The following is a 12,159-nucleotide window of genomic DNA, read 5'->3' as shown; positions in this document are numbered from 1 at the left end:
AGACTTTCATTAATATTAAAACTGTAGATAAATAGCATTTTAAATGCAGCTTTCCTGACATGAAATTTTAATTAAATATTTTTCTTTTGCATTACTGAATTCTTTTCTCATTATTTGAAAATTCTAATTCAGAATCTTCCTCAAAAATCAATTTAAATATTTCTTAAGGTAACAAGTTATGATTGATTGATTGATATAGAGACAAGGTCTCCCTGTATTTCCCAGGCTGGAGTGCAGTGGTGTGATCTTGGCTCACTTCAACCTCCACCCCCTGGGCTATAGCAATCCTCCCGTCTCAGTCTCATGAGTAACTGGGACCACAGGCACACACCAACACACCCAGCTAATTTTTGAAATTTTTGTAGAGACAGAGTTCTGCCATGTAGCCCAAGCTGGTTTGGAACTCCCAGACTCAAGTGATTGGCCCACCTTGGCCTCCCAAAGTGCTGGAATTCCAGGTGTGATTCATTGTGCCCAGCCAGAAGTTATGATCTTAATAAACAGATTATTTTAAAGTCACTTACAAGAATACAAACTCAGCCAGGCTCAGTGGTGCGCACCTGTAATCCCAGCTACTTGGAGGGCTGAGGTAGGAGGATTGCTTTATCCCAGGAGTTCAGGACCAGCCTGGGCAATATAGTGAAATCTTATCTCAAAAAATATATATTCCAAACTGTTTGTAAGAAGCTAAAAGGATTCAGTTTGCCTTCATAGTACAATTTCCCTAATTCAAATGTAATTATTGTCTTGAATGAGACCTTTCAAATATTTTTTCTTTCATGAATTTCCAGAATTCTTTAGTATTGAGCATATAAACCTAGTATGAAATAAGTAATGCTTTATTCTCTGAAGTAACGGCATGTATCAAGCATATGGTACTCATATGATCAAATATCCTTCCAGTCAAATGTTGCTATTTTCTGCCTTGCATCTTATAATTGTATTGTATATACTTTTGTATTTTGTATAGGTTTCTTTTATTCTCACTGAGAGTGACTGTGGAGATGGCATTTCTAATTTTCCCTCCTTTTTTCTTCATCCAGGGCTTTTTTCTTACAGTTTCCCCAGAGTCAGTATTAAAAGTGGCTTACCATGCTTCTGAAAACAACAGGATTTTCACTTTGAATCTATCTGCACCGTTTATTAGCCAGTTCTACAAGGAATCATTGATGAAAGTTATGCCTTATGTTGACATACTTTTTGGAAATGAGACAGTGAGTTACCTTTCCTTTTTCAAAAGAACCTGGGGGTTTTTTGTTTGTTTATTTCTGATGTGTGTATATATGTTTAGAAATATATAAATTAAATCCTAAATTTTTGTGTAAATATCCTTGAGAATTGTGCAACAAAAATGCCTCAATGTCAACTGCTCTCAGTATTTTCAATATTTCCTTCAGTATATACTAACTTCTTTCTTAGTGAAGCATTTATTTATTTATTTATTTTTATATTTTTATTTTTTTGAGGTGGAGTTTCCCTCTTTTCATCCAGGCTGGAGTGTAATGGCATGATCTTGGCTCACTGCAACCTCTCCTTCCCGGGTTCAAGCAGTTCTGCCTCAGCCTCCTAAGTAGCTGGGGTTATAGGCACATGCCACCATGCCCAGCTAATTTTTGTATTTTTAGTAGAGACAGGGTTTCACCATGTTGGCCAGGCTGGTCACGAACTCCTGACCTCAGGTGATCTGATTGCCTCAGCCTCCCAAAGTGCTAGGATTACAGGTATGAGCCACTGTGCCCGGCCCAACATTTATTTTTTAAAGTTTAGGTGTTTGAAGTTTAATTTACTTATAGTAAGAGTCATCCTTTTTACTGTAATTTCTGTGAGTTTTTACAGACGGATACCTGTCCTGTTACTATGACCACAATCAGGATAAAAAGCACATTCATCACTTTTTTAAGTCTCTTCAGAGTCTAAGTCCATTTGATATTTGTTTAATAAATTATGAGTAAATTTTGATATATTACATTTATATTTCTTTATTAATAATATCATTTAAAAATATTGTTTGTTATAGTTGAAGGTGATAAAATGGAATTTCATCTCAACAATTACAGTTTTTTCTTTCTACCAAGAATGTATTTTCTTCCATTCTAAATTATGGAAATGCTTATTTACTTAAATGCTTATTTACTTTGATTGCTTATTTACTGTTTATACCTCTTATTTACTGTTTATGCCTCTTTAAAAATCCATGAAAGAGGAAAAAACCTTCAGTGTATCTTCCTGTGACTTGGCCATGTCACTTGATGGTTTAATGTATACAATGAAGGTATTGTATTAATCATCCCAGAAGTTCATTCTGATTCTAATTCCATACTTCTAACATAGTTTGAATATATTCATTAATTTTATATCTAATAACTGCCGTCTGCCTAGAATAACATAAAAATTGACCTGGAAGTTTATGAGATCACCTGGGTAAAGAATAAAGGATGACCCATACAAATAATATGATAGTGTATCTGCAAAGGTGATGGTTACATTGGTTATAAATGGTGACATTGGAAAGAAATGCTATATTCTTGATAATTCACAAATTGAGATACTGGCAAGAAATAGTGGTAATAGCCAAGTGCCATATAAGCACTGCTAGAAGCCTAATTTGACTAAGATCTACCATTTAGTTTTTCCTTATTAACAGTTTTATTTTCTAAAGGGTAAAAGAAGTAAATGGGAAAAGTGCTATTCAAGCCCTTTGAATAACATTAAAGCATTGGTCTCAGTACTCTTGAGAATCATTGGGAGAAGTTAACACTTGGTCTCAGAGTTCTAAGTAGTCAAGAAAGATCAGACTGGCAGCACTTAAATAAGTTCTCTAGAGTTTAAGAGACAAATCTTAAAACTTTTAAAAAAGATAAATATGATTCCAAAGAGGCCGGGCGCGGTGGCTCACGCCTGTAATCCCAGCACTTTGGGAGGCAGAGGCGGACGGATCACGAGGTCAGGCGATTGAGACCATCCTGGCTAACACGGTGAAAGCCTGTCTCTACTTAAAATACAAAAAATTAGCCAGGCGTGGTGGCGAGTGCCTGTAGTCCCAGCTACTCGGGAGACTGAGACAGGAGAATGGCGTGAACCCGGGAGGCGGAGCTTGCAGTGAGCCGAGATCGCGCGACCGCACTCCAGCCTGGACTCCGTCTAAAAAAAAAAAGAAAACAAAAAAACATAAATATGATTGCAAAGAATGGGACTTTGGAAGTAAAGAAAGCGTAGGGAGATTGAATGCCATAAAAAATGCTATTCGGACTTTATAGTCACAAATGATCTTAATTAAGGAGAGAATGTGGAGGGACCTTTTTAAAAAACATAGCAGAGCAAGCAGAAAACTCTTTAATAAGAGCTCAAATTTGGAGGACGACAAGATAGCTGCCTCTGCCTTTGCCGGTGCAGTGAGAGCAGCTTCAGGAATCTTATGGCCTCTGAATATTTTGGCATCTTCAGCCTACCGAAACTGTGTCAAAAATGCCTCTCTTATTTCTGCATTGTCCACTGGACGTTTTAGTCATATTCAGACACCAGTTATTTCCTCCACTCCCAGACTTACCACATCTGAGAGAAACCTGACATGTGGGCATACTTCAGCGATCCTTAATAGAGTGGCCCTCTTGCTTCCAAGTGCCTTGAAGCTGCCAGTCAGATCTCTAACATACGTCAGTACACGAAAAGGCAAGAGAAAGATTGTGAAAGCTGTCATCTATAGTTTTCTTTGACTTCATTGTGGCCTTTGGATGAGAAGGGCTGGTTATAAGAAAAAATTATGGAAAAAGGCACCTGCAAGAAAAAAGCGATTGAGGGAATTTGTATTCTGCAATAAAACCCAGAGTAAACTCTTAAGATAAAATGACGACGTCCTTCTGGAAGAGGTGAAACTGGTATGTCCATGATCCTTATCAGAAGTATCATGATCGAACAAACCTGAAAGTATAGATCAGAAGTTTCACTTGTTTCTCATTTATTGAATGTGTATCTTTGTGTACATATCTTTGCAAAAATGGATAAGTAAAAATCTCGATGTAAATTGTACCAATGAATATGTAAACATACAGTGACAACATTGAACTTATAAAAGTTTTAAAACTTAAAAAAAAAAAGCTCAAATTTGTAAAAGACATGTAAAAAGAAGGTGGAAAATGTATTTAGAATCACGGAATGATGCTAAAAGTTTGGTAGAGACAAAAGAGAAAAGAATAGTCCCAAAAGTGGTTTAAGTTTGCAGCAGATGCTGATGATATCAAAACAATCTTCACTTAAAAAAAAAAAAAAGACTCCAAAGTACAAGCAACAAATGGAAAAAATAGATAAATTAGACATCATCAAAATTAACAATTTTTGTGCATCGAAGGACATTATCAAGAATGTGAAAAGACAACTAGTGGAATGGGAGTTAATATTTGCAAATCGTATATCTGGTAAAGGATTCATATTCAGAATATTTAACACAGTAACAACTCAACAATAAGCAAACTAACAACATAATTCAGTAATGATCAAAGGAATTTAATAAACATTTATTTGAAGAAGATATGCAGATGGCCAATAAACACATGAAAAGTTGCTCAACATAACCAGTCAAGAAGTGCAAATCAAAACCAAAATTAGATACCACTTCACACCCATCAGAATGACAATTGTTTTAAAAAATGGAAATTAACAAGTATTGGTGAAGATGTGGAGAAATTGGAAACACTTGTGTATTGCTGGTGGGAATGTAAAATGGGAATGTAGAAGACAAAAATACAAAAAAGCCTGGCAGGGTGGTTGTGCGCCTGTAATCCCAGCTACTCAGGTGGCTGAGGCATGAGAATTACTTGAACCTGGGAAGCAGAGGTTGCAGTGAGCCAAAATTGCACCACTGCACTCCAGCCAGGGTGATTGAGACTGTCTCAAAAAGAAAAAAGAAGCGTAACTCAAGTAGAGCCTTGCAGTCTCTTTTAATGAGGAGTTGGAGCTGGAAGTTCAAGGAGTCTAAGATAGCTAGTGTTTATAAGTTAAAAGTACCAGAGAAGAAATAGCTGAATAGAGAGAGAACACAGGACATTTGCAGAATCCCACCAAGTCTTCAGCTGAGTATGAATCAGTGCATTTTTGTGAGGAAATTAAGGAAGACCAGGGAAAGAACCACCTAAAAAGATTGTAGAGGACAGTTCTCAGTGCACACGTGAAGACCTATAACCATTCCTATCCTACTAGTCAGAGTGGATAACCTCGTAATTCACGAGGCTTCAAATAGAGCATTAAAAGGAATTTTGTCCCATTAGCGGGTTAAAATCAGCTCTAGACTAGATGTTCTGGTCCCTCCTGTCAATATTATTACAATATATTTGACAACCTTTATGAAATGGACAAATTTGTTAAAAGACACAAAGTACTAAATCATACTCAAGAAGAAATAGAAAAAGTCTGTTTAGATTATTAAAGAAATTGAATTTGTAGTTAAAACCCTGCTACAAAGAAACCTCAAAGGCTGAATTGCTTCATTGTTTAATTCTTTTCTGTTTGTTTGTTTGTTTGTTTGTTTTGAGACAAGGTCTCACTCTCTCACCCAGGCTATAGTACAATGGCACAGTCATGTCTCACTGCAAGCTCAAACTCCTGGGTTCAAGTGATCCTCCTCCCTCAACCTCCCGAGCAGCTAGGACGACAGGTGCAAACCACCACGGCTGGCTAATTTTTAATTTTTGTAGAGAGGAGGTCTCGTTTTGTTGCCCAGGCTGGTTTCAACCTCCTGCACTCAAGCGAGTCCTTCCACCTCAGCCTCCCAAAGTGCTGGGATTACAAGCATGACCCACTTCACTTGGCAGTGTTGAATTTTAACACAGATTTCAGAAAGATGTAATACCAATTGTATACAAACTGTCCCAGAAAATTGAAGAGGGAGAAATATACCTATCTTATTTCATGAGGTCAGCATTACCTTCATACCAAAAACAAAGTATTGCAAGAAAAGAAAACTACAGACCAATATCCCTCATAAACACAGATGTAAAAATTCTTCAAATAATTTTAGCACATCAAACCGAACAATATATTAAAAGAGTAATTCATCATGACTAGGAGTGTACAATTGGTTTAGCATTTTAAAATCCATCAATGTAATTAAATATATTAAGACTAAAAAGAAAAATCACATGATTATCCTAAAAGCTTCTGAAAAATCCAGACATCTATTTCTGTTAAAAGCCCTTGGAGGCTGGGCACGGTGGCTCATGCCTGCAATCCCAATAGGGATTGGTGAGGGTCAGGAGTTTGAGACCAGCCTGGCCAACATTGCAAAACCTCATCTCTACTAATAATACACAAAATAGCAGGGCATGGTGGCGGGCACCTGTAATTCCAGCTACTTGGGAGGCTGAGGCAGGAGAATCGCTTGAACCGGGGAGGCAGAGGTTGCAGTGAGCCAAGATCATGCCACCACACTCCAGCCTGGGCGACAGGGTGAAACTGTGTCAAAAAAAAAAAACCCTCGGAATAGTAGAAGTAGAAGCATGAAAAACATCCAGATTTAGAAAGAAGGAAGTGAAACTGTCTCTATTATCAAAAGCATGATCATCTTCATACAAAATCTGATGTCATCTTCAAAAAGCTATGAGAACTGGCTGGGCATAGTGGATCACGCCTGTAATCCCAGCACTTTGGGAGGCCGAGGCTGGTGGATCATTTGAGGTCAAGAGTTCCAGACCAGCGTGGCCAACATGGCGAAACCTCGTCTCTACTAAAAATATAAAAATTAGCTGGGCATGGTGGCACACGCCTGTAATCCCAGCTACTTGGGAGGCTGAGGCAGGAGAACCTGGGAGGCTGAGGCAGGAGAACCCAGGAGGCAGAGGTTGCGATGAGCCGAGATCATGCCACTGCACTCCAGTCTGGGCAACAGCAAGACTCCGTCTCAAAAAAAAAAAAAAAAAAAAAAAAAAAAAGCTATTAGGACTAAGTGACGTAGCAAGATTGTAGCATACAGAATAAAAAATTTAAATCTCAAATGTATTTTTCTATATTAGCAAGAAACAACCAGAAATTTAAAAATATGATTTCCAATACCATCAAAAAGTATAACAAAGTATTTACTTTGGGATAAACCAGACCAAAGATGTATACACTGAACACTACAAAACATTGTTGAAAAAATTTAAGAAGACCCAAATGGGAGATATATCATGTTCATACATTAGAAGACTCTGTATTGTTAAATATAAATTCTACTCAAAATAATCTATAGTTTAGTGTAATTCAGTCAGAATTTCCGAAGTTTTTTTTTAAAGTCAAGTTGATTCTAATATTTATATGGAAAAGCACTGGACTAGAGTAGCCAAACCAACGTGGATTTTAAAAACCAAATCAGAGGACCTTTACATGATTTGAAGACTTATTACAAAGCTACAGTAATCCAGACAATGTGGCATTGGTGTAATGATAGACAAATAGTCAGTGGAACAGAAGGGAAAGTCCAGAAATAGACCTAAATTTATTTTTCAACAATGTTTCAGAGGCTTTTTCATGGAGGAAGAAAATAGTCTTTTTGACAAGTCGTTCTGGAGCAATTAAATATCCATATCCAAAAATGCAAACTTCAACCCACATAACAAACAACTGCACAGCTATTAGAATGTCTAAAAGTGTGACCATACCAAATATTGGTAAGGATATATGGAGCAGCTAGAATGTAAAATGGTACAACTACTTTGGAGAATGGTGTTCTTGTTTCTTACAAAGTTAAATATACATCCTCCAAATGACCTAGCTATCCCACTCCTAGGTATTCACCCAGGACAGATGAAAGCATCTGTCCATGTAAAGACATACACAGATGTTTATAGCAGCTTTATTTGTAATGGCCAAAGTCTGGAAAACAAACCAAACATCCACAACTAGTAACTGGATAAACAAATTGTGATATTTCCACAGAATAGAATACTACTCAACTATAAAAGGATTGTACTATTGGTAAGAAATGAACCAACAGCATAGAAGAATTTTAGAATACCTATGCTGAGTGTAAGATACTATAAAGTACATTCTATATGATTCTATTTGTATTCTAGAAGATGCTAACAAATTTATAGTGATGGCAGATCCATTGTTGTCTGGGGACAGGGTTATGCTATGAGGCAGTGATCACAAACGGGCATGAGGAAACTTTTAGGAGTAATAGATGTGTTCCCATTGAGGTTGCGGTTGCAGTACTTAATACATATGTCAAATTTTATCTAATTATACACTTTTAATTTGTGCAGATAATTGTATGTCAGTTATACCTCAGTAAAGCTATTAAAATGAATATATACTTTATGATTCCATTTATACGTTTAAAAGTAGGAAATATTATTCTAGAGCCATTAAGTTCCAAAAATACACTGCTAAAATGAGGAAGTGCCAATTTTTTATTTTTTGATCACCATATATTAAATTTCTGTTATTTCCATAGAAGATCCCCTTATATTTAAGTAGCAATTTCAAGCCAGAGGAAGAGTGTTTTGATAGTCCTGGGTTCTAATCATGACAACTAAAAATTATCATAACCTACCATTAAATAATGCTTTAAAGTTAAAAAGGGTATTCACAAAAACCGTCATTTAATCTACAAGGCAATTCCATGTGTTTTTCTAATGCATGTAAAGTTTCAGCTTGGCTCATGGAATATATTCTCAATTTTTGTTAGGTAATGTTGGTAGTAGTTTTAGGAGTGTTGATCATGTTATCTATTAAGTTTCACTTCACTTTAACTTGCTTTGATAACTCACACTCTTCATTCATCCCTGTTAAAACATAATGAATAGTGCCAAGTGCCTGAGGGAAAACTCACAGCTATTGGGCTGCTCTCTGCTATACCACCTTACTTTTGTTCCAACAAAGTTATTTGCTTACAAAAAGTTAATTATGTTTTTCCCAAACTTTGTGAAATTTGTGTTCATTATTTAATTATTCAACATTATATATTCTGATGAAATATGAATGCAAGTAGAATGAGAATTAGTTTAATGAGTTAAGGTTGGTTCCAAAACTAAATACATATGAGTTATTTTTAATGTTGCTATTGAATTGGATGTGGGCATGAAAAGTGTAAAAGATTAAAGGCAGTAAAAAGCTATAAACATCTGTATTCAGGAGTGCTTCATAGGTGTTTTTATGTTTTCTCTCTGTTTTAAAGAAGTTGAAACTAGGCCGGGCACCACAGCTCACACCTGTAATCCTAGCACTTTGGGAGGTTGAAGTGGGAGGATTGCTTGAGCAGAGGTGTTCGAAACCAGCCTGGGCAACATAGTTGGACCCCATCTCTCCAATTATTTTTTTAAAATTAGCCAGGCATAGTGGCACACACCTGTATTCCCAGCTACTCAGGAGGCTAAGGTGGGAGGATTGCTTGCACCTGGGAGGTTGAGGCTGCAGTAAGCCGCGATCATGCAACTGCACTCTGGTCTGGGTAACAGAGTAAGACCCTGTCTAAAAATAAAATTTTTAAGAAAGTAAAATGAGAATTCATAAACTATGAATTCTAGATGTGGTTCTACAAGAAAAACTCTAGATTGTCAGTCTGTAGGCATGCTCAAAGGTTTTGACCCTATTTTTTTTTTTTTTTTTGAGGCAGAGTCTTGCTCTCATTGCCTAGGCTGGAGTGCAGTGGCACCATCACAGCTCACTGCAACCTCCACTTCCCAGGTTCAAGCAATTCTCATGCCTCAGCCTCCCGAGTAGCTGAGACTACAGGCGTGCACAACCATGCCTGGCTAATTTTTGTATTTTTAGTAGGGATGGGGTTTTGCCATGTTGGCCAGGCTGATTTTGAACTCCTGGCCTCAAGTGATTTTGAAATGCCTGCCTAATTTTTGTATTTTTAGTAGAGATGGGGTTTTGCCATGTTGGCCAGGCTGATTTTGAACTTCTGGCCTCAAGTGATTTTGAACTGCCTGTCTCTGCCTCCCAAAGTGCTGAGATTACAGGTGTGAGCCACCGCACCCAGCTGACCCTACTTTAAATATTAGCAAATGATGTATCTTTATATATTAAAATAAAATGTTTAGATTATGAAAGCTATTTTTTGTTCCCTTAATTTAATCATCACTCTGATTTATTCATCAACTACTATTCCGTTTCCTCATCTGTAAATTGAGGGGATTTGCATAGAAATACTAGATAATCTTTTAAATTTTTTCTTATAGCTTAAACATGATCCATTTTTTTCCCACATTCTAAGATTAATACTGTTAGATTTTATTATAAATTAATGAAGTTCCTCTTTTGAAATCTAAAATAATGCCTGACATTTCTTTTAGGTAGTTCTTATTTTTTATTATGAGTGTAGCCTTAACTGTAGTGCCTTTTAAGCTGAATTCTCCCCATTTGTGACCCCAGTATTCCTTTTTTGTTTAGTGAACCCATGGGAAATGATATTTCTCTCCAAAAAATTTCTGAAAATATTTGGTTAGACACGTGCTGGGACAAAAAGTGAAGTATCCACAGTAATACGATTGCTATATTCTTGTGATATAACCAAATTATAATTACTAAATGATACGATTTACTTTCTTTTTTAAATTCTGGTAAAAAACATACACAATATAAAATTTAGACCATTTTAACTATTTTTAAGTGTACAAATCAGTGGCATTAAGTAGATTCGCAATGTTGTGTAGCCATCACCACTATTCCTCTCCAGAACTTTTTTTTTTTTAAATCAACCCAAGCAGAAGCTCTGTACCCATTAAACAATAACTCGCTATTTCCTGTTTCCTCCTCCCCCCTCACCCTTGGTAACTGTTTTACTGTCTATTTATGAATTTGCCTATTTTAGGTACCTCATACAAGTAGGATCATACAAAAGTTGTCTGACTTAATTTCACTTAGCATAACCTTTTTAAACTTCATCCATGTTATAGCATGTTATCGGAATTTCATCTTTTTAAGGCTGAATAATATTTCATTGTATGTGTGAAATTTTTTTTTTGCTTCATTTTGTTGATAGACATTTAATTTGTTTCCACCTTTGATTATTATGAACAATGCTACTGTGAATGTTAATGTACAAGTATCTGTTTGAGTTCCTGCTTTTAACTCTTTTGGATATATACCTAGAGGTGGAACTGTTGGATCCACAACAGGTACACCATTTTACATTCCTACCATCAATACACAAGGGTTCCAATTTCTCCACCTCCTCACCAACATTTATTTTGCATTTAAAAAATAATAGCCATCCTGCTGGGCACGAGGTGGCATCTCACTTTGGTTTTGATTTGTGTGGTTTACTTTCAGCCAAGGTTCAGAAATACAGTGACAAATTTCTGTTTCTTTAATTTAAAATCTTTGGTAACCTGTTACATTGCATTTTGTACTTTTAAATTACACATCTGAATTGATTGGTTATCCTTGTTAAAGTAGTTCCAAAATTACTGTAGTATAAAAACTCTTTAAATATTACATTGTAGTTTTAATTTGTTTCTGACATCTTCGAAGTTTGAAATTTTCCCTTCAGCAACAACCATTTGTTAGCTATACTCACAGGGAAAGCAGCTTAATAAAGGACATTCTACACAAAGGTAATTATAATCCATTGATGCCCCTTAATGCAAGCTGCTTTGTAGTCATTATCTAGCAGTAGATGACTAAAGAACTTGATTATTCTTGTTTTTCATTTTTATTAAATTAAGAAGTTTTTAAAAATTATGTCATTTTGCAAATGGTTCTTAGGAGTAATGCCTTTCAAGGCTCCATAATCACTAGATAATTAACCTGCCAGGATTAAGTACACTCAACTTTGCCTCAGGATGCTTAACTCTCAAATACGGTCAATTATCTCATGATAATAACTGCTTTGTCAAGAGTTACCACTTAATTCCACAGTGAAAAGTCAAATCACCCATACCATGCACTTTAAGATAGTTTCAATAATAAAATAACAGTTTGAAATGGGGCAGAAGAATTCAGTTGAATTTTTTCATAGGGATAAGAATGATATGCTTTAGATAAAGCTCCCCCTCATATCTAGTATTTTGAATCTCACAAATGACTTCAATTTATAAATATAATATAGGCCGGGTGCAGTGGCTCATGCCTGTAATCCCAGCACTTTGGGAGGCCAAGGTGGGCAGATCACCTGAGGTCAGGAGTTCCAGAACAGCCTGGCCAACATGGTGAAACCCCATCTCTAGTAAATACAAAAAT

At 36.2% G+C, this 12,159-nt stretch overlaps 1 protein-coding gene and 1 pseudogene across 11 annotated transcripts in view; both read left to right on the top strand.

Annotated features, from left to right (window-relative positions):
• ADK (adenosine kinase) overlaps positions 1 to 12,159 on the top strand; it is a 564,491-nt gene that overhangs the window by 370,828 nt on the left and 181,504 nt on the right. For 7 of the 11 annotated variants that reach the window (XM_024253826.3, XM_054522434.2, XM_024253824.3 and 4 more), the window contains one exon: positions 1,044 to 1,214. The exons of the other annotated variants lie outside the window; for them this stretch is intronic. In XM_024253826.3, coding sequence (XP_024109594.1) covers positions 1,044 to 1,214 — 171 coding nt within the window. The remainder of the gene's footprint in view (positions 1 to 1,043; positions 1,215 to 12,159) is intronic. 11 annotated transcript variants of the gene reach the window in all.
• Positions 2,090 to 4,110, top strand: LOC129048269 (large ribosomal subunit protein bL35m-like; annotated as a pseudogene).

Source organism: Pongo abelii, chromosome 8 (genome assembly GCF_028885655.2).
Source record: "Pongo abelii isolate AG06213 chromosome 8, NHGRI_mPonAbe1-v2.0_pri, whole genome shotgun sequence".
NCBI lineage: Eukaryota > Metazoa > Chordata > Mammalia > Primates > Hominidae > Pongo > Pongo abelii.
The sequence above is the reverse complement of the archived record's forward strand: the minus strand, read 5'-3'. Positions and strand labels throughout refer to the sequence as shown.